The following is a 22,645-nucleotide window of genomic DNA, read 5'->3' as shown; positions in this document are numbered from 1 at the left end:
AAAGGAACCATCCTGGGGGTGGCTGGGAGCAACTGGGACCACCTTGGGGGCAACTGGGATCCTATTGGGAGTGACTGGCAGTGACTGGGATCATAGTGGGAGTGACCAGCACCATACTGGAATTATAGTGGGAGTGACTGTAAGGGACCAGGATCAAACTGGGAGTGACTGGAACTACGCAGGGGGGAACTGGGAGCCAGTGGGGCCAGGCTGGAAGCCAACCGGGAACATCCTTGGAGCAACTGGGATCCTGCTGGAAGCAACTGGGAGTAACTGGGAGTGACAGGGTGCATGCTGGAGGCAACTGGCATAAACTGGGAGTGAGTGGGAGTGACCAGGATCACACTGATGGAAACTGGAACCATCTTGGGGCAAGTGGAAGTAACTGGGTGTGACTATGAGCATGCTGAGGGCAACTGGGATATACTGGGAGTGTCTGCAACCATACTGGGGGTGACTGGGACCACACTGGGAGTGACTTGCACCATGCTGGGGGCAACTGGGAGCAACTGGGAGTGACTGGATCTACAATGGGGCAACTGGGATTGACTGGGACCATGCTGGGGGAAGACTGGGATCATACTTGGATTGACTGGATCTATGCTGGAGGCAACTGGGAGAAACTGGGACCATGCAGGGGGCAACTGCAATCGTACAGGGATCATACTGGGACCATACTAGGATCAGACCAGGATCATACTGGGAGCTACTGGGACCCTGCTAGGGACAACTGGGAGCAACTGGGATCACACTGGGAGGAACTGGGAGGTACTGGGACCCTGCTGGGGACAACTGTGAGCAACTGGGATCACACTGGGAGGAAGTGGGAGCAACTGAGACCATGCTGGGCACAACTGGGATCATATTGGGAGCAACTGGGCCCACAGTGAAGGTGGCTGGGTCATACTGGGAGTGACTGGGAGCATTCTGAGGGCAGTTGGGACCATGTTGGCACAACTCATCACTGGTTGCCAAAGTCATCACATACCTAAAATAAACCTGAAACTCTGCTTTTCAGTTAACCTGCTGGCTTGCAGTCAAATTTTCAGACAATGCAATTACAAACTACTAGAAAAGGATCAAACTGCATTCAGCAGATGTGTTTTGGAAAAAATCCTAAAATTTCCTGGTGTTGCCAATCCAAACAGCTGTTTAAATGACACTTTTATGAATCCCAAAAATCCAGTGGGATTGAACAAGCTCTTGGGAGAAGACAACCTGCTGGCATATCTAAATTGTCTTTGGATTTGCTGCAACATTAGAAAACAGACATTAACTTGAACTGGCAAAATCAGCATAAAAATCTAATAGACTAATATGGGAGTTGGTTGTGGTGAGGAGAACAAAGTTTCCTGGTCTTCAGCTGATATTGCCAAAATGACAAATTTAAGTATCAACAACAGTATCTCAGATGTATTTTGGAGCTCAAGCCATCCATCAAAGTGTTTACTGGCAACAATGGGAACACTAATTCTGATTTTCAATCAGAGAGTTTATTCATTGTTCTAATCAAACATACCTGGAGTTATATTTGGGTTTAATAGTGCTAAAAAGCCATACAGATTCTCTACCAGTAAAATAAGGGACTGGGAAAAACACTGTGACCACTTCTCTCCCCACACCACCCAGTGGCAAACACAAGAGACCCATGTGTAGGCTTGTGTAGGTTGCACTGACAAATATTAATTAGGTATTTTACTCAGAGAGTCTCTTCACTGGGTAGAAAAATCTTCTGGGAGGAAAATTGTGATTTTCCACAGAAATTTTTGTTGTCGGGTTCCAGTGATAATGCCTAATTACCTAGGCAGCCTCATCTCCTTGGATGGTAAGATTGACGGAGAGATAGACAACAGGTTAGCAAAGGCATATAGTGCTTTTGGAAAACTCCACAAAAGAGTATGGCGTAATAAACACTTGAAGAAAAGTACCAAGATCAGTGTTTACAAAGCCATAGTGCTGTCTACTCTCTTGTATGGTTCTGAATCATGGGTCATCTACCGCCACCACCTGCGTCTCCTAGAACGCTTCCATCAACGCTGCCTCTGAACAATCCTAAACATCCACTGGTCAGATTATGTGACCAATACATCTGTTCTAGAACAAGCAGCAGTCACAAGTATAGAAGCCATGTTGCTGAGAACACAGCTGCAATGGGCAGTGCACGTCTCAAGGATGAAGGACCAACCACCGCCTTGTTGAGAAAATCTTAGATGATGCAGGACATATACTGCATCAGGCCTGCTTGCACAAATCCGGCCTGTGTGCCGGACAGCAGGGACCTGTGTTCTCCAGCAGCAGATGTGTGTCCTTGAGCAGCAGATATCAGAAAGCTGCATAGAGGAAAACAAGGAAGGAGGTTGTTATCCAGGGTGTGAGAAACCAGAAGATGGGGGGACCTGGAAATGTGCCCTGGCTAGTAGAGCCAATGAAGTTATAGATATAGTGTGTGAAAGTAAATGTAACCAATAGAAAGTTAGAATAGAGCATGTGAACCCTGTAGGACCCTTGATAATGTGTGTATTTTTGGAATAAAGTTAGAGCATTGCCTGTACCTCTATGAGGATGTGTCTCTGACTCTCGAGCTCTTTTTTTGCATCTTCTCGTTTTTCCGCCTCCCTAAGATCCTGCTTTATGGTGAACTTGCCACCGGCTGCCGCAAGAGAGGAGCCCCGAAGAAAAGATACAAGGACTCCCTGAAACAACATCTCAGCCTTGGCCATATTGATCACCATAACTGGTCTACTCTGGCCTCCAATCGGGAGGTCTGGAGAAACACCGTCTATAACGCAGCTGTCTCCTTTGAGAACACACGCAGGATCACCCTCGAGGAAAAAAGGCAATGCAGAAAGAACTATGTTCTGCAGAATATACCATCTAAAGAGTCTTTCTACTGTGCCTTTTGCAATCGGATATGTCTGTCTCGTATTGGCCTCATAAGTCACCAACGTGCCTGTAAGAAATGTGGATAGAGCCTTCCCAAATCTTCGTTCGCGAAGCCTAGCCATGAAAAAATGAAATATCCCAACCATTACTGACCTTTCACTGGACTTTGTTAACTACTGAGACAAATACTCAAGACCTCTGTGTTCTTTTTTCACCTTTTAAAATTAGTTTACAACAGAAGGAGCTGCAAAAACATCCTAGTTTTCTTCAAAAACTTTAAAGTCAAAAAAAAGACTATGAAATTACAGGACAAATCTTAAAACTTTTTCTTCATCTTCTTTTCAGGCAGGCCAAGATTACAACAGTTGTAAAGTGTTCTGCCGTGTGTTTCCTCATCATTTCATACTTGGTCATCTTGACCTTGTTTATCTGTCCGTCTGCACACACCTTTGGCAGCAACCCTACAGCAACCCTACAGTCCAAAAGAGACAGAACACTCTTCGTCAGAAGAATCCATCCCAAGAGGGAATTGCCCTCCCACCCTCCCACCTTCTGTATTGGACAGAGAGACTGGTTTTCTTGCTCCTGCCCCTGCCTTGCCACAACTTGGCACTGCAGGAGTTAGCTCGTGAAATCAGAGAAGGGAAGTCCTCAGATGGCAATACTGAAACTACCCAGGAGGATGTCAGCAGAGCCCTGCCTTACATGACATTGTGTGCAACTGCTTATGGGATGAGCTTCTACACACGGGAAACAACCACGGGCACAGGTGTACACACGTCCAAAGGTACAGGGCAGTGCCTAGGGAGGCTCTTGCACAGCTTCACACTGAAATACATGTGTGCATATACACACCTGTACAAACGCTGCACCAAAACACAGCCATGTATCCCTGCACACTGAAGGACAGTGTTCAAGGCCAGGGGGAACGAGGCTCCGAGCCTTCCACTGCAGGTGTTGGGGGGTTGGAACTGGATGATCTTCAAGGTCCCTTCCCACTCGCCCCATCCCGCGGTTCTGTGACACACGCCCATGGCCCAGGGACACCCCGCGGTGCCCCCGCCCAGCCGTGTCCCCACACACGGACACAGCCCGTGCACAGGGCCCGTCCCGCGGCCCCCCCGCCGCTCCCGCCCCTCCCGAGGCGGGGCCGGGCCGCGCAGGGCCCAGGCGGGGCGGCCCCGGCGGGTGCCCCGGGCGGGCACTCACCGTCCCGCTGCGGGCGGGGAGCCGGGGCGGGGGCGCTTCGGCTTCGCCTCGCCCGAGGAGCGGCTCGGGCGGCGGTGCCTCGCGGTCGCTCCCGGCCCCGGCAGCGGCGGCCCGGCACCCCCGGCCGGCTCCGGCCCGGCAGGAAGGGCCGCAGGGAGCAGGACGCGCTCTCCCGGCGGCGATCCCGGAGCTCCCGCCCCCGGCGCTGCCTGGCAGCGGGTGCCGGGGGCCTTCGGGGCCGCTCGGGAGCGCGGCTGTTCCGCACACGGAGGCGCTTTTCTCCCTCAGCACGTCCCCTGTAACAACTGCTGGGCTTGCACGGCCTGTGCCAGGGGTAGAACCATCCCCGTAAGGTCACTTGATCTGATCTGTCACAAACGCCGTGAAAACGTGGAACAAAAGCGTTCTCACAACAGTGACTGTCCCCCTGGACTCAGCACTGGGGAGGCCACACGTCAAGTTCTGCGGCCAGTTCTGGAGCCCTCAGTTTAGGAAGGACATTGAGGTGCTGCAGCAGGTCCAGAGAAGGGCAACAGAGCTGGTGAAGGATCTGCAGTGCATGTCCTGTGAGGAGCGGCTGAGGGAGCTGGGGGGGTTTAAGCTGCAGAAAAGGAGGCTCAGGGGAGACCTTGTCACTCTCTACAACCACCTTAAAGGAGGTTGTAGCCAGTGGGGGTCAGCCTCTTCTCCCAGGCAACAAGTGACAGGACAACAGGACACAGTCTTAAGCTGCACCAGGGGAGATTTCAGGTGGACATGAGGAAGCCTTTCTTCACTGAAAGCGTGATTAGACATGGGAATGGACTGCCCAGGGAGGGGGTCCTTGGAGGTGTTTAAGAAACAACTGGATGTGGCACTTGATGCCATGGTCTGGTTGACATGGTGGTGTTGGGTTATAAGTTGGACTTGATCATTTCAGAGATCTTTTCCAACCTAATTAATTCTGTGATTCTGTGAACTGGGATACAGTCTTTTTCAGCATGATGCTCCAAAGGGCCACGGCAGACCTCGAGGATCAGGATGGTATCTACATTCGATACTGTACTGATGGAAGCCTTTTCAACCTAAGGCGACTGAAGGCCCACACCAAGACCTTAAACCATATTGTCCAGGAGCTGCTTTATGCTGATGACGCCGCCCTTGTTGCACACACAGAAGCAGCTCTGCAGCTTTTAGCATCCTGCTTTGCAGACGCTGCTGAGCTCTTTGGGCTGGAAGTCAGCTTAAAGAAGACAGAAGTTCTCTATCAACCAGCACCTCAGGAAGTCTTCCATCATCCCCATATCGCCATTGGCGAATCAGAGCTCAAATCAGTCCAGCAGTTTAATTACCTAGGCAGCCTCATCTCCTTGGATGGTAAGATCGACGGAGAGATAGACAACAGATTAGCAAAGGCATATAGTGCTTTTGGAAAACTCCACAAAAGAGTATGGCGTAATAAACACTTGAAGAAAAGTACCAAGATCAGTGTTTACAAAGCCATAGTGTTGTCGACTCTCTTATATGGTTCCGAATCATGGGTCATCTACCACCACCACCTGCGTCTCTTAGAACGCTTCCATCAACGCTGCCTCCGCACAATTCTAAACATCCACTGGTCAGACTACGTGACCAACACATCTGTTCTAGAGCAAGCAGCTATCACAAGTATTGAGGCCATGTTGCTGAGAACACAGCTGCGATGGGCAGGGCACGTCTCCAGAATGAAGGATTACCACCTCCCTAAGATCGTGCTCTATGGTGAACTTGCCACTGGCTGCCGCATGAGAGAAGCCCCGAAGAAAAGATACAAGGACTCCCTGAAACAACATCTCAGCCTTGGCCATATTGATCACCATAACTGGTCTACTCTGGCCTCCAATCGGGAGGCCTGGAGACACACCATCTATAACGCTGCTGATGCTTTTGAGAACGCACGCAAGATCACCCCTGAGGAGAAAAGACAACGCAGAAAGAACCGTGCCTTGCAGAATATACCATCTAAGGAGTCCTTCTGCTGTGCCTTTCGCAATCCGTTATGTCTGTCTCGTATTGGCTTCATTAGCCACCAGCATGCCTGTAACAAATGTGGATAGAGCCTTCCCAAATCTTCGTTCGCGAAGCCCAGCCATGATGATGATGAATGTTGTTATTGTGAATCTGTAATTCAGTCACTGTTAAAATTGTAGCAAATGCTATTGAACCAGTTGATAACTGTTCAATTGGTCAATGATTAAGTGCTACTAATCTCTTTTGCCCCCTTATCTTTGGATCCAAATCCTTTGTGCTCTGACCGTCTTGCATCCCAAGGCTCTGTGTAAATCATTCCCTTTCATCAAAAAAATTATTTTTAGTGACTTCCGCTTTAAAATCTTCTTGCTTAGCTAAACTACAAAACAACTCCAATTAGCTGTTTAAGTCTTGAAGACAATAAAAGGAAGAAAAATAATTTGTTTTTCAGTGTTTTAATGGGTCCCACAGTGTGTTTGGAGTTGCATCATCTGTCAGTCCAAGATGGGCCATGTCAGAACTGGTGAGGCTGGGGGGTGAGGAGCAAGGTTGATCATCCAGGGTCAGTCTGGATCTCCTGAGGAGACACTCAGCATCAAGATCACTTGGAGAACACCTCTATCACCTCCTCCCTGATTTAAAAAATATCCATAATTGAACTAAAAAAAAAAAGTACAAACTTTGAAGAATTGTTTTGAAATGGCCTTGAAGACAATTAAAGGAAGACAAAGAGATCCTGAGGGATTTCTGGATTTTAATGAGCCCCACGGTGTGTTTGCAGCCCAGTCCATGGTCCTGAGGTACTGAGAGAAGATTGAAGCAGCTGCTGAAGAAGTCAGAAGCCAAACTCCAAGTGCCTTGAAGCATTGCTGGGCCCCACTGAGGGCAGGCACTGACAAAGCCTCCCCAGGGACTCCTTGGAGCAGCTCCTTGGAGGCCAGGAGTGCAGGCAGACAAAGGCTCTGGGCAGGCCCCTGCAATGCTGAGCAAAGCCTGCCTTGGTTTTGTGGAGCACAAAGGCCAAGGCCTGAGCCCCAGGCCCTGGCCCAGCAGATCCTGTCCCTCCCGGCTGGCTCAGGGCTGTTTGGGGGGCACTGGGATGGGAGGGGGAGGAACAACAAAGGCCCAAAACTGGGCAACCCCTGCCAGGCTCCTGAGGGAGGGGCGAGGCAGAAACCAAGGGCAGAACCTGCCAGGCAAGTTGCTTGTGGTGGCCTGAGTGGCAGAGGCAGCTGCCAGAGGCAAGGGGACAAAGGCCTGGGTGCCTTTGGGCCTTGCAGCCCTGCCAGAGCCCTTGGCCATCTCTCCTGCAGGCTGTCCTGCCCTGGCCCTGCTGCTGCTCTGGCCTTGCAGGCTGCACACACCCCTCCTGCTTTCCCACCCCCCTCCCAGCAGCATTTCTAGACCCTCCCTGATGTCTCTGCACCAGCTCTGGCTGTTGCCATGTGCACTTGGCCTTCTGAACTTGGATCCTGAGCCCCGGTGCCACAGGACATCCCTCCCAGAGCCCAGGCCCTTCTCCTGGGGTCACTGCAGAGCTGAGCAGATCCAGGTCACCTCCCATTCCTCTGCCAACCCCCTGGGCCTGCTCTGAGCCTTCCAGGTCCTTGCCCTGCTCCAAAGGGCTGTGGGGGTGCTGAATGGTCAGGGCTTGGGGTTTAGAGCTCAGGGTGGGGATTAGGCAGAACTTTGGGAGGTTTGTTTTTCTGCTGGCAGTGTCTGGTTCATGATTAGGGTTTTGGGCTGGGTTAGGATTAAAGCTTGGCTTTTCATACCAACAATGCAGGTTTGGGATTGGGGAGGGCATTAGAGGACAAATAAGAGTCTGGAGTTCTGGGTTTGGGCTTTGCCTTTGAGGTCAGGTTGAGGTTGCGATTAGAGAAGTGGATTCCTTTCAGTGGGTGCGGCAGCACTTTTGGATTGGGGCTTGAGGTCAGAAACAGTGTAAAAGTTCATCAGGAGTGTTTGCACAGTCAGTGTTTCAGCACCCTCAGCCTTAACTGAACCTGGTTTTACCTCATAAAAATCGTTCCCCTCTGTTGGATAAGCCCCTCTTTCCTTCCCCAAATATCCAGTCCTTTTTGTCTCAGTTCCTCCTAATCTCCCCCAAACTTCCATCTGGGGGGGCTCAGCTCTGTGATGACACTGTGCAACCTCATGGAATCAAGGGGCCACTGTGGCACTGCAGGGCCTCATGGAAAGAAAGGAACAAAGGGACACTGTGAAATCTTGTGGAACCAGGGGACCATTTAACATCTGAGGCCTTGGAGAACAAAAGGAACCCTGAAACATTTTGGAACCTCATGGAACCAGGGGGGCGTTGTATCACTGCAGTGCCTCATGGAAACAAGGAAACCCTGGGACACTGCAAATCAAAGAGGCATTGTGACACTGAAGGCCCTATGGACCCAAGGACACTGTGGAAACTCATGGAATCCAGGGGCCAGTTTGGCACTACAGGGCCCTATGGAGCCAAGGGAACCCATGGACAAATTGGAACCTCATGGAACCAAGGGGCCATTGGGACACTATGGAAACTCCTGGAGTCAAGGGGCCATTGGGACACTACAAAGCCTCACTGAAGCCAAGGAATTCTGAGACTGTGCATCCTCATGGAACCCAGGGGCCATCAGGATATGCAGGGCCTCATGGAACCAAAGTATTCCTGAGACAGTTTGGAACCCCATGGAATCAAGGGTCCATTGGGACATGTGGGGCCTCCTGGAAGCAAAGAAACCCTGAGAAGTTTTGTGAGAACAAGTTAAGGCAGCAGCAGCTGCATTCAGTTAATCAGGATCAACAAGGAGTGTTTTGGCTTTGACTGGTGTTTTCCATCCAGAGAGTGCTGTTTGCCAAAGTGGAAACCACTTGGAACGCTCTGCGTGGTAGCCTGTGTTTTTCTCTGGTGGCTGAACACAGCCAGCACATGAGGGGAGGGGAATGTGTGGGATCAGGGCACTGCTTTGGATTATCTGTTGTCATAAGATAGGTACATGGAGATTGTTTTGATATGTGTTTAAATCTTCCTTGAAAATACAACTGATAGAAAACAATGTAAAATAAAAAAAAGGGAAAAAAAAAAGAAAAAAATAAAGAAAAAAAGGGAATAAAAATGAGAAAAAGGAGAAAAAAGAGAAATAAGAAAGGAAAAAAAGGAAAAGAGAAAAAAGGAAAACGAGAGAAAAAGGAGGAAAAAAGAAAGAAAAAAGAAAAAAAGAAAAAAATGAAAAAAAAGAAAAAAAGAAGAAAAAAAGAGAGAAGAAAAAGAAAAAAACTAAAAAGAAAAAAGAGAAAATAAAAGAAGACAGAAAACCAAAAAGAAATAAATGTGATCTTATCACTTGTGCCTATCCCAGGTGCAAGAAATGTGTGCTCTGTATTAAAAACCATACTTTTAAAACAGAAAAGGAAGAATGTGACACCCCAAGTAGACAGAGCTGTATTTACCTTCAGTTTTTTGAATTTAGATCAACGAGTACTGAATAAAAACCCACAAGAAGACACCTAATGACAAGATCTTATCGTGTTCAGTGTGGGGAAGGGCTGTGCTTGTGTTCTGTCTCCCACAGGACCCTGTTGGCTTCCAGCCCTCTGATGGAACCTTATCCTGAGTGGACACGGCCCGCAATCCGATCCTGCAGATGCAGAGGCTGTCCCTCAAGAATCCTGGGAGGAGGCAGGGAATGCTGAGCAGAGCAAGCCCTGCCCGGATGTCCCATCAGGAAGACACTGTTCTTGGAATTCACTGGATCTACCAACTCTTCCTGACTGGCTTAATGACTCAGTCGTAGTGTGTCCTTGTCACTCAGATCCCTTCTTGGCCACACCTGACGTTGTGATTTGTGTGACTGACAATACCTTTAACACCCCTGTAAGTAATCCTTGTTATTTCAGAGTTATCACAGATCAAAACGTACCTACCCTCCATTTATCATTAATAATTCCCATGGGCAGAAGAGCCAAACTGGGGCTCCTAGGGAAGCAGAAGCTGGGAGGATGATGCAGGATACAGTGAATTAAGGAAACCGTGAAATGCAGAAATCCTCAGTGGAGGGCTGATTGCTTGGATCATCTCTGCAGCAATCCCGGCAGCTGCCGCAGCCACGGCTCCTGCTGCCATTCAGTGCAGGCCATGCCTGCAGTGCCAGTGTATGGGCACTGTGGCAGCATCAGGAGCAGGGGTTTCAGAATCTGTCTGGTTTCAATATTCCGAGTCCTCAGGAAGCACATGGGACAAGCCCCAAGACAAGGAGCCGGGTCCTGGCCCTCTTGGCCGTGAACTCTGTGTGTCCAAACAAAACAGGGGCAGAGGTGGGACCAAGCGGAGTCACTCGGCACCTGCACTGAGTTCATGGGAATGCAAAGGGAGGATGGACCTTGGCTGAGTGCTTGGAGAGAGAGAAGGTTGTTTCTCCAAGTGGAAATGCACTTGAACCAACCTGCACGACCAGCCTGTGTTTTTCTCTGGTGGCTGAACGCAGCCAGCACATGAGGGGAGGGGAATGTGTGGGATCAGGGCACTGCTTTGGGGCCATGCTGGGAATTCCAATGGACTAAAAGACAAACACGGGGTTCTGCTCACAAGAGAAGAGGAATAAAAGGGGACACGGGACAGTGTCAGTGTACAAGTCCCACAATGGAACTCTGTGTGTGCAGCCTCAGTTTATCCTTCAACAACCAAAGGAAAGGAGGTAAAAAGTGGGGGTTGGGACCCCAAAACTGTTCATGGGGGAAACTGGGGACTGAGGGGACAATGGGAAAGTGGGAGGAACAGGGAGAAGGGTGGAAAAGGAGGGGTGGTTTGGTGGGTCCAACGGTCCCATGGGGGTCTTTGGGCACAGAGGGGTTGGCATAAAAGGGTGGCCCCCTGAGCTCCCAACTTCCTGTGGGGTGCTGGGGGCTTCTGGATCCAATCTCAGCCTTGGATTATGCCAACACTTTCAGTTTAGAGGAATTGGAGAGGTGTGACTGAACCACTTTTGTCCCCCAGGTTTTAATGATGGCAAATCAGATCTATTGATAGAAATGAGTTATTTAGGGTTACAAATGATCAGACAAAAGATCTTCATCACAATTATTTACTGCACAATAGAAACACTAAAACTACCAGGAGTACAGGATAAGATAGGACAGTGTTCTATGCTAAAGCAATTGTTGAAGCAATTCTACTCAAGCTGGCACAAAAGCAATAATTCTTAATTAGAGATGGATGGAACTCCCCCAGACCAACGCTCATGGGGAGATCTCTGCTCTCAACCTCCAGGACTGACCTTGGGGGGTCCCCAGCCAAGGCAGGAATCTCCACACACCCCCCAAGAAGGGTTCTGTTGGAAGAACTTGCACATGGGAAAGGGGACTGGACCTTTGTGGTCAAAAGGGATGGACTGATGGTCACTGGACTCCAGGGGTTGCCTCACCATCAGGGGGTTCATTCAGGGTGGAAGCAGCGGCTGAAGCTCTTCCCACAGTTGGGGCACTGGTAGGGCTTCTCTTACCGTGGGTCTGTTTGTGTGAGGTCAAGTTAGAGTTGTGGGTGAAGCTCTTCCCACACTCCCCACACTTGTAGGGCCTTTCCCCGGTGTGGATGCGCCGGTGGGTGATGAGGGTGAAGTTCCGGCTGAAGCCTTTCCCGCAGTCGGTGCAGCGGAAGGGCCTCTCATCCGTGTGTGTCTGCTCATGCCTGAGGAGAGTTGAGCTGCGCTGAAACCTCTTCCCACATTGCAAGCACTTGTAGGGCCGTTCCCCAGTGTGGATGTGCTGGTGGGAGCGGAGGGTGGAGCTGTCACTGAAGCTCTTCCCACATTGCCCACACGTGTAGGGCCGTTCTCCAGTGTGGATGGCCTGGTGTCGGATCAGGTTGGAGCTTTGGTTGAAGCTCTTCCCACATTCCCCACACGTGTATGGCTGTTCCCCCGTGTGGATGTGCTGGTGAGTGAGGAGGTTGGAGCTGTTACTGAAGCTCTTCCCACATTCCCCACATGTGTAGGGACGTTCTCCAGTGTGGATGTGCTGGTGTCGGATCAGGTGGGCGCTCTTCCTGAAGCTCTTCCCACATTCCAAACACTTGAAGGGCTTCTCACTGCTGGGAGGCTGCTCAGGGACCACCGGCTCAGAGCTCCCCCTCAAGCTCCGGCCGCCTTCCCAGCACAGGCTGGCTCTTTCCTCCTCAGAGCACCCTGGGCTGGCTTTGGAGCCCCTCCTGCGGGGGGATCTCCGGCCCTTTTCCTCCCCGCTGCCTTCCTGCGCCGTGCAGCCCTTCAAAACGGCCTCTCCCACCAGGGTCTCACGGGGAGATTTGTCCTCCGGGTTCTCCGTCCTCAGCTCGGGGCCTGGGGCAGGAAGTAAGAAGGACAGGGAGGGGATTTGCCTCCGGCCCACAGGGAAGGCCAAGGACATCCCCCCAACTCCGGCCCCGGCAGGACGGCGGCGCCAGCGGGGTTGTCCTGCAGCCGGGGCCATGCTCGGCTGACAGAGCCAGCACAACACCCACCCAAAGGGACACTGACTTCCTCCTCACCTGCCTGGGGGGCCCAAGGCATCTTCCTCTTCCTCGCAGCCTCCTCCTCCATCTGCCCAAGCTTTGGGAAGGACAAATCCTGATGCGGGGAAAACAAGGGCTGAGTGCGTTGGCTTGGGGGTTCCTCCTGCCCAAGTCCATCTCTAGAACTCACCAGGCATCCTGTGTCCACAAAAACCTCCAAAAACACCAAGATTCAGCCCAGAAAAACCCAAACCTCCGAGATTCAGGCAAAAACCCTCTCAAAAATAGCAAGAAGACCCTCATCCACCCAAACTGCAAAAAGTTGAGGTTCAGCTAAGAAATTACTCCAAAATACAAAGGTTAACCCAAAGAAATTCTCCCAGGACTTATCCATCTCTGGTCTGTCCTTTCTGGAGTTGGGAATAGCTTCCCTTTCTGAGATGCTGGGGGTCCCACTCAGGGATGCTGGGAGCGTTGGGGTACCCAAGGGTCGCTTCTCCTCTCACTCTCGCCTTCGGGATGCCGAGTTCCCAGACATTCCCTCTCTCCAAGTTCTCCACTTTGTTGTCCCAGGGATCCCAGGGGTCCCCACTGTCAGGGCTTTCCCTTCCCTGTGCTCCCCTTTCCAGGCTGCCGGGGGTCCCCCAGCTCCGGCATCGCCCCGCTCCGCCCTCCACACTCGGCAGCTCCCGGGCTCCACACCCACCCCCGGCACTCCCGGGGGGCCCCAAACCCACTGTGTCCCCCCCACTGGCACCGGGCTGACAATGGAGCTGGTGGGGCCTGACCCAGAAACACCAACCCCCACCGTGGGGGGGACCCGCATCCCCCCAGCCACCGCCGGGGCTCTGCCACCAACCCAGCCCGGCACCCCCAAAAAATACCTCCTGCCCACCTTCAAGTGCCACCCAGGGCACAGCCCTGCACAAGGGCCGGCTGTGCCCAAGGCAACCAAACAGCCCTATAGGTCACGGGACACCAGAGGCAGCCCCAGGGCAATGAGAGCAGGAAGCAGATCAGGCCCTCTGACACGTGAGAGGGCTCTGGGTTCAGCCTGACCAGGGGTAATTTGGCACCAACAGCACAGCCCCGACCGCTGGCTCGGCACAGGAGGCCCGAGCTCCCCCCTCTCCAGGCTCTCAGGGCTCTCACAGCTTCCTCCTCTCTCCAGCCTCCCCCACTCTCCAGGGTTAAAGGCAAGTAACCCGGTCCCTTGGCTCTCTCTCTGCCAGCTGAGTGTGGGGCACACGGGCTGGGGGTCCCTCCCAAGCCCCCCGGGCAGCCGGTGTTGGCTGGGGGGATGTGAGGGCTGGGCCTGCTCAGCACAGCCCCGGCCTCGTGCCCAGCGCCTCTTTCCTGACCCACACAAGAGCTTCCCGGCCCCCCCAGGGCTCCCCTGCTGCTGCCTCTGCTCCTGGCCCTGCCTTTGCTGCTCCCTTGGCTGGGGCAGCGGCTGCAGGGGGGGGATGGCAGCAGCTTCAGCTCCACGGCACTTCCTGGGGGGAGCTCAGCCCGGGGAGACGGGCAGGGACCTGATGGGGATGGACAGGGGCCCAGCAGGGACAGACAGGGCCTGCAGGGGAAGGTACAGGGACAACCTGGCCCCCCACACTGACACTGCTGTCTCTGCTCCTCCTTGCAGGCTCCGTGGCCAGGCACAGTTTATGTTCCTGGGTGCCCACCATCTCAACACTTGGAGACGCTCAAATCAGCGCCCGCAGCTCTGCAGCAAAGCCCCAGCTCACCTGGCACACAGGGGATGGACACAGCACCTTCTCAGGGATGGGCACTCACAGCTTCTGTCTCTTCCCAAGCACGGGGCTCTCCTTCCTCAGCAGCACCTCTGCCTTGCACTTATTCTCAGCCTCACCTCAGGGACAGCTCTGGGCTCACCTCCGCGCCACTTCTCAGCCTCACCTCAGGGCCTGGGCTCAAGGATAGGAACCTGCAGGGAGGGGACATCATGTGCAAGCTCAGGGCTGCCTGCTTGCACTGGCCTCTGGGCTTTTTTCTCCTTCTAGAACCATCCCAGAACTTAGCCTGCTTTTCTAACACCACACATTTACAGACTAACCTTGGAGATAGATATGGACAGACATCTCAATCACCCTGGGGATAGAGCCTCAAGCATGTGCTGCCATAGGAATGGGAATCAGAGAATCACAGAATCAGTTGGGTTGGAAAAGACCTCCGAGATCATCAAGTCCAACCCTTGATCCAACCCCGCCGTGCTTCCCAGACCATGGCACTGAGGCCACATCCACTCTCACCTTCAACACCTCCAGGGACGCTGACTCCACCCCCTCCCTGCCCAGCCCATTCCAAGGCCTGATTACTCTCTTGGGATAAAATTGCTTCCTAATATCCAACCTAAACCTCCCCTGGCACAGCTCAAGACCCAGCCCTCTTGTCCTACTGCTGCTTCCTGGCAGACCAGCCCCACCCCCACCTGGCTACAACCTCCTGGCAGAGACTTGCAGACAGTCAGGAGGTCTCCCCTGAGCCTCCTCTTCTCCAGCCTCAACACCCCCAGCTCCCTCAGCCTCTCCTCACACCACTTGTGCTCCACTCCCTTCCCCAGCCTCGCTGCTCTTCTCTGCTCCTGCTCCAGCCCCTCCAGGGCCTTCCTCAACTCAGGGGCCCAGAGCTGGACACAGCACTCCAGGGGTGGCCTCACCAGCGCTCAGTCCAGCCCAACAATCACCTCCTTGCTCCTGCTGACACACTCTTCCTCACCCAGGTCCCTCTGCAGAGCCTTCCAGCACATCAACACACCCCCAGCTTGGTGTCACCTGCACATTTGCTGATGAAATGCCTGGTTCTGCAGCAGCTGCAGATGCTCAAGGGGCACCAGGACCAACTCAGGGGCCTGGGGGGGCCTGGGGGGCTTGGGGGTCTGGGAGGGTCCTGGGGGAGCTGGGGAGGGGCTTTGGGGATTCGGGGTACAGACCAGGACAGACCAGGACAGACCAGTACCTCCTCACTGCTCCCCGGATCTCTCCTGGTGCTGGGCCACGTTGTCCTGGGACACCTGAGCCCCCCCAGTGCCCTCCCAGTACAGCCCAGTGCCCCCAGTACAGCCCACTGTGTTCCTGTCCCAGGGTGCCAGGTGATCCCTCTTTGGCGGGGGGTGGGGGGTAGGGATTTGAGGGGGGGCTGAAGGAGAAATAGGGCAATCTGGGGGGTAGTTGGATGGGGATTTGGGCGGTTTTGGGGATCTTTGGGTGCATTTAGGGGAGTTAAAATGGGTTTGGAGGGCATTGGGGCATCAAAGGGATCTATGGGAGGAGGAGATTAAAGGAAAAATGGAGGTTGGGGACATTTAGGGGGAGTTAAAGGGGCTTGGGTGGGGAGGGGCAGCTCCACAAGCAGGTGATTTCTGAGACCCCTCTGGTGTCCCCAAGACCCTCTTGGTGTCCCCAGTTCCCCCCTTAACACCCCGAGCCCCCCCTGGTGTCTCCAATGTCCCCAGGGCCTCCCCATGGCCCCAACTCTCCCCTTGACATCCTTAATTCCACTGTCCACAAACCCCTCCCCACTGTCCCCATTGTCCCCAAACCCATCCCTGATGTCCACAACCCTCCATCTCACCCCAGGAGCCCCCCTGGACCCTTTGACCACAAAAACACACTGCCTCCCACACTCACAGAAAGGCCAAGGGCATCTGGGGACACGTTGGGGACAGTTGGGGGCCTTTGAGGGGCACTGAGTGATTACTGGGGGATACTGGGACACACTGGGGGGAATCAGGGGGCACTGGGAGGGACTGGGGAGTTACTGGGGGATTACCAGGACACACGGGGAGACACTGGGAGGTTACTGGGCCATACTGGGGGTTACTGGGTGCTCACTGCAGGATCACTGGGCCATCCTGGGGGGCAGTGGGAGGTCTCTGGGATACATTGGGTAGTCACTGAAGGGGTTACTGGGCCACACTGAGGGTCACTGGGAGGTCACTGGGATATACTGAGGGCACTGGGATCCCCTTATCCGGATGTGGTACATCTCCCCCCCGCACTTTGGGGGCACCCCTAGGACCCTTCCCCTGGAGGCTGGGAGATCCCCTGAACCCCACTGCTGGGCTTTAGGTGACACCTAAAGGGTGTCTTTGTATGCTGAGTCTCTGTATGCTGAGTTTTGAGAGTCTCTGGGGTTCGAGTGGGGAATTGGGATCCCCTTTCCCTGGGGTCGGTTTGCTGGGCTGGCAGAGGTGCTGTGGTGGGATGGGAAATGGCCTCATAGGAGTTTTAGTTGGCCGTGGCCAGACAGGACTGACACAGAGACCCCCCAAAATCCAGGCAAAACCCCAGAAACCCCCTCAGAAATCCACCTCTGGAACCATCAAAACCTCCTCAAAAACACCCTAAATCCCCTCAGAGACCTCATCTCCCCCCCAGGACACCCTAAGCCCTCTCAGTGACCTGCAAAACCCACCTGGGACCCCCGAGGCCCTTTCAGGGACCCCAAAAACCCCCTCAGGGACCCTCAAAACCGTCTGGGACTCCCGAAATCCCCCTAGAAACCTCAAAAACTCTTTCAAAGACCCTCCCCCCAAGGCCCCCCAGGACCTCCCAATTCCCTCGGAGACTCCAAAACTCCCTCAGGGATTCCCAAACCCCTTCAGGGACCTTTAACCTCCCCCCTCGACACCGAAGCTCCTCAGAGACCCCCCAAAACCTCCTCAGAGACCTCTAAAAGCCCCTAAGGGACCACAAAACCACAGAACAGCAGAAGAGCTTTCTGTAAAGGAAGAGAGCAAAGAATCTGAGAAGGAGGAGACCAAGGAAAAACTGAAGCAAAGCAATAAAATCATCCTGGCCCTTGCAGTTTTTTCCTGACCTTTTTCTCACTTTTCCTTTTTTTAGGGTTCTTTTTTTGGTTGGGTGGTTTTGAATTTTTTTTCCGAGGGACTTTTTCAGGAATCGAATCGAACATCCGGGTTCTTGGGAGGCCTCCGGGCCCCGCGGCCCCCGAGAGGGTTCCAAGGCCCTGCGCTCTGTTCCCTCGGGAACCTCCGAACCCCCCGCGCTAAACCCTCCCGAGCCCTCCAGCCTTTCCCCCCTCACCCGCGCTCCCCGCAGCCCCTCGAGGGGATCCCCAGACCCCGCTCTCCCGCACCCCCCGCCTGCACTCAGAGCTCACCGACCGACCCGCCGCCATCACCGATTCCCGGCAGCCAACGCGGCAGGGGCGGGGCGGGGCTGCGGGGGCGTGGCCGCGCGCTGATTGGCTGCGGCGGCGTTCTCTGAACGCGGTGCGCGCGCAGCCGGGACTCGGTGATGGCGGCGGGGCCTGCGGTTCGCTCTGAGTGCTGTGAGTCCCCCGGGGGGGCTCGGGAGGGGTTTAGCGGGGGGGTTCGGGGATAACCGAGGAGGTTTTGAGGGGTCCCTGAGGGAGTTCGGTGTCCTGAGGGGACTCAGGGGGTGGTTGGAGGTTCATGAAGGGGTTTGGGGGTCTCTGAGGGGGTTTTTGTTTCTGAGGAGATTTGGGGGGTACCAGGTAGGGTTTGGGGGTCTCTGAGGATGTTTAGGGGTCCTGGCGGGACCTTTTAGGCAGTTTTGGGGTCTCTAGGGGGTTTACGGGGTCTTAGACGGTTTTGAGGGTCTCTGAGGGGGATTGGGGGTTCCCTAAAGGGGACTGGGGGGTCCCAGGTAGGTTTTGCGGTCACTGAGAGGGTTTAGAGGGTGCTGGGGAGGATGAGGTCTCTGAGGGCATTTGAGGGGACCTTGAGAAGCTTTTGATATGTCGAGGGGGGATTTCAGGGGTTTTGAGGGCCCCTCCAGGCCCCTTTAACCCCCCCCAAATGTCCCCTAACCTCCATTTTCCCTTTAATCCCCTCCTTCCACAGATCTCTTTGATGCCCCAATGCCCCCAGAACTTGTTTTAACTCACCCAAAGACCCCCAAAACCACCTCCAACCACCCCCAGATCCCCCCAAATCTCCCCAGCCCCCTTTCAAATCCCTTCCAACCCCCCTCTAAGAGAGATCACCCGGCACCCTGGGACAGGAACACAGTGGGCTGTACTGGGGGAACTGGGCTGCACTAGGAGGGCACTGGGGGGGCTCAGGTGTCCCATGACAACGTGGCCCAGCTCCAGGAGAGATCTGGGGAGTAGTGAGGAGGTACTGGTCAGTACTGGTCTGTCCTGGTCTGTACCCCCAATCCCCAAAGCCCCTCCCCAGCTCCCCCAGGACCTCCCAGACCCCCAAGCCCCCCAGGCCCCCCCAGGCCCCTGAGTTGGTCCTGCTGCCCCTTGAGCATCTGCAGCTCCTGCAGAACCAGGCATTTCTTTGCTCCCCACAGGGTCGTTCCCACACCCAGAATGGAATCTGGAGGCAGCAGGATGTGCACAGGGCTCCCATTTCCTACAGTGCAAAGGGGCTGCAGGGAATGATTCCCCTGCTCTTGCAAATCTGCCAAAACCTGCAGGGCACAGAAGGGGGAGCTTCAGGAATTTGCTGGCCTTGGGAGTGGAGCTCACAGGGTATTGAGAGGAACATATCCCTCAAATACAATCTCTCTGCATACACAATATCTGTCTGGACAGACAGATAAAGCAATAATCAGATATATTCTGTATCATATATATGGCACATATTCTATAGAATCCATCTTTAGCTCTTGTATGATAGATCTGTAAGATATTACACATAATAAGCAATAATAAGGCAAGTGTCCTCCTTAGGGACACACACTTCAGAAGGGACCTTGCACTTGACCCCCCTCTCTCTTCAGCTTCGAGCCACCCGGTGCCACAGAGGGGGACAGAACTCCTATGGAACATTCTATTCCACTGACAGAGCAAGGAATAAACCCAAGTATTGCCTGGGTTTGTTCCCTGGGGGTCTCTGCAGCAGCAAGCACAGCCCCACACTGACTGCTCTGGGCTGTGCAGGCATTTGTGCTTCTGCCTGTCTCACACACACACAAAACAGTCTGGTGTAGTGCTGCCCTCAGGAAACCCCCCCAACCTTGGTCCAGCTAAAGCCGTGGAATTTGTCTTTGTTTCCCTTGGGTTCAGGGTCAGGCTGTGCCTGTGTCCAGCCCAGAGGCTCAGAAAAGCATTTCTCCCATCCCACTGCAATCTGCTGCTGCAGACAGGACCCAGGCACTGGTGGCACTGGGAGTGAACAGCAGAGTGTTTCCAGGGGCTCTCTGAAGGAACACAAGTGTCCAAAGAAACCAGCACAAGTGTCCACAGAAGTCCCAGTCCTTCATCCCTGAATGAGGTTGTTCAGCCCAGGAAAAACTGTCTAAGTTTTATTTCCATGAAAGGAGGTTTTTCCCACTTTCAAACCAGTTTAGTTCCAAACCAGTTTCTTCATTTCCTCCTCCCACTTTCCCTGAAGGACACTGACAGGGACCATGGACACTGACAGGGATCACAGAGTTTGTCCCTTGGCCATACAGCTCCTGCTGTTTGGCAGCACAGGAGAGATTAATTAGAGCCCAGGCTCCAATGCCAGGGCACCCATTGGATCAGCACTTGGGGATACAAACTGACCTTGGGCTCAGGATGCAGCTGCAAGCAGAGATTTCCCTGCAAAGTCTGCAGTGAGTCAAGCTCTGGGGAGGAGATTGTGCCCCATGGATGGGATTGCAGAGGCTCCCTTTAGGTCCCCAGGATGAATCATCACTCTCTGCAACTCTCTGCCAGGAGGTTGTAGCCAGGTGGGGGTGGGGCTGTTCTGCCAGGAAGCAACAGTAGGACAAGAGGGCTGGGTCTTGAGCTGTGCCAGGGGAGGTTTAGGTTGGATATTAGGAAGCAATTTTTTGTCTAGAGAGTCATCAGGCCTTGGAATGGGCTGGGCAGGGAGGGGGTGGAGTCAGCATCCCTGGAGGTGTTGAAGGTGAGAGTGGATGTGGCCTCAGTGCCATGGTCTGGGAAGCACAGCGGGGTTGGATCAAGGGTTGGACTTGATGATCTCAGAGGTCTTTTCCAACCCAGCTGATTCTGTGATTCTCTGATTCCCATTCCTATGGCAGCACATGCTTGAGGCTCTATCCCCAGGGTGATAGAGATGTCTGTCCATATGTATCTCCAAGGTTAGTGTGTAAATGTGTGGTGTTAGAAAAGCAGGCTAAGTTGTGGGCTGGTTGTAGAAGGAGAAAAAAGCCCAGAGGCCAGTGCAAGCAGGCAGCCCTCAGCTTGCACATGATGTCCCCTCCCTGCAGGTTCCTGTCCTTGAGCCCAGGCCCTGAGGTGAGGCTGAGAAGTGGCGCAGAGGTGAGCCCAGAGCTGTCCCTGAGGTGAGGCTGAGAATAAGTGCAAGGCAGAGGTGCTGCTGAGGAAGGAGAACCCCGTGGTGGGGAAGAGACAGAAGCTGTGAGTGCCCATCCCCGAGAAGGTGCTGTGTCCATCCCCTGTGTGCCAGGTGAGCTGGGGCTTTGCTGCAGAGCTGCGGACGCTGATTTGAGCGTCTCCAAGTGCTGAGATGGTGGGCACCCAGGAACACAAACTGTGCCTGGCCACGGAGCCTGCAAGGAGGAGCAGAGACAGCCCTGGCAGTGTGGGGGTCCAGGTTGTCCCTGTGCCTTCCCCTGCAGGCCTTGGCTGTCCCTGCTGGGCCCCTGTCCATCCCCATCAGGTCCCTGCCCGTCCCCCCGGGCTGAGCTCCCCCCAGGAAGTGCCGTGGAGCTGAAGCTGCTGCCATCCCCCCCCTGCAGCCGCTGCCCCAGGCAAGGGAGCAGCAAAGGCAGGGCCAGGAGCAGAGGCAGCAGCAGGGGAGCCCTGGGGGGGCCGGGAAACTCTTGTGTGGGTCAGGTCCCCCCAGTCAACGCCGGCTGCCCGGGGGGCTTGGGAGGGACCCCCAGCCCGTGTGCCCCACACTGAGCTGGCAGAGAGAGAGCCAAGGGACAGGGCCACAGGCAGGGCCATGGGTGAGGGCACAGCCTGTGGCAGCAGGGGGTGTTGGTACCAGCCAGTGCTGGGGCCGAGCAGAGCACGAGACCTCTTGCATACCTTTAGAGCAGCCTCCCACTTACCAACCGTGCCCTGGTGGTGTGGCACTGTCCCCTTCCTGCAGTACACTCCCCCAGAACTCTTTGGGGGGGCATTTTGTGTCTATTCCTGGTTGCTGATTCCTGCTGGGGACCTGAGGGCCCCTCTGCAATCCCATCCATGGGGCACAATCTCCTCTCCAGAGCTTGACTCCCTGCAGACTTTGCAGGGAAATCTGTGCTGGCAGCCTGAGTATGTCCCGATCCCCCGCACTCCCCCGAGGATATTTGGGACGAGTTCCCCCTTCCAGAGCACCCACGGGATGGGGGGGGAGGTGCTTGTTTTCCTGCTGTTCGTGTTCCTGCTCCGCCCCTGTCCCTGCCCTTCCTGACGCTGTCGGGTGAGCGGAGCGGCCACGATGGGAAAGGGGCGAGAGAAGCGACCCAGGAGCCTGAAACGGGGGAAGCGGAGAAGGGGAAGCGTGGACAGTGGGGACCTCTGGGGTCCCCGAGACAACAGAGTGGAGAACCTGGAGAGGGGGAATGTCTGGGAACGTGGCACCCGTAAGGCAAGAGTCAGAAGAGAAGGGACCCTTGGGAGCCCCAACACTCCCAGCATCCCTAAGTGGGACCTCAGCATCCCAGAGAGGAGAGACCTTCTGAGTTCCAGAGGGGAGAGATGAATGACGGGGAACTTCTGGGAGAGATTTTTTGGGCTAATCTTAATATTTTGGAGTATTTCTAGCTAAATTTCAACTTTTTGCAATTTGAGGGGGTAAGGGTCTTCTTGCTATTTCTGAGTAATTTTTGTGTGAGTCTTGGTGTTTTGGGTTTTTCTGGGCTGAATCTTGGTGTTTTGGAGGTCTTTATGGTCACAGGATGCACGGTGAGTTCTAGAGATGGACTTGGGCAGGAGGAACCCCCAAGCCAACGTGCTCAGCCCTTGTTTTCCCCCCCATCAGGATCTGTCCTTCCCAAAGCTTGGGCAGATGGAGGAGGAGGCTGCGAGGAAGAGGAAGATGCCTTGGTCCCCCCAGGCAGGTGAGGAGGCAGTCAGTGTCCCTTTGGGCGGGTGTTGTGCTGGCTCTGTCAGCCGAGCATGGCCCCGGCTGCAGGACAACCCCGCTGGCGCCGCCGTCCT

General features: G+C 54.3%; 2 protein-coding genes and 1 long non-coding RNA gene across 3 annotated transcripts in view; 1 reads left to right on the top strand and 2 right to left on the bottom strand.

Annotated features, from left to right (window-relative positions):
- LOC135405670 (uncharacterized) overlaps positions 1 to 9,105 on the bottom strand; it is a 215,206-nt gene extending 206,101 nt beyond the window's left edge. The window contains exon 1 of the long non-coding RNA XR_010425928.1: positions 8,582 to 9,105. This is a non-coding gene — a long non-coding RNA (uncharacterized LOC135405670). The remainder of the gene's footprint in view (positions 1 to 8,581) is intronic.
- LOC135405248 (zinc finger protein 271-like) overlaps positions 1 to 22,645 on the top strand; it is a 774,083-nt gene that overhangs the window by 337,398 nt on the left and 414,040 nt on the right. Inside the window, exon 2 of the mRNA XM_064639916.1 lies at positions 22,467 to 22,545. Within this exon, the coding sequence (XP_064495986.1) occupies positions 22,467 to 22,545 (79 nt within the window). The remainder of the gene's footprint in view (positions 1 to 22,466; positions 22,546 to 22,645) is intronic.
- LOC135405359 (zinc finger protein 239-like) lies at positions 11,146 to 12,674 on the bottom strand. The gene has a single exon (XM_064640046.1). The coding sequence runs from the start codon at positions 12,538 to 12,540 to the stop codon at positions 11,473 to 11,475; it is 1,068 nt and encodes a 355-aa protein (XP_064496116.1). The 5' UTR covers positions 12,541 to 12,674; the 3' UTR covers positions 11,146 to 11,472.

This window comes from Pseudopipra pipra, chromosome W, assembly GCF_036250125.1.
Source record: "Pseudopipra pipra isolate bDixPip1 chromosome W, bDixPip1.hap1, whole genome shotgun sequence".
Taxonomy (NCBI): Eukaryota; Metazoa; Chordata; class Aves; order Passeriformes; family Pipridae; genus Pseudopipra; species Pseudopipra pipra.
The sequence above is the reverse complement of the archived record's forward strand: the minus strand, read 5'-3'. Positions and strand labels throughout refer to the sequence as shown.

Coding starts and splice junctions, on each gene's coding strand:
- LOC135405359 (XM_064640046.1), bottom strand. CDS start 12,540: ATGGCCCCGGCTGCAGGACAACCCCGCTGGCGCCGCCGTCCTGCCGGG.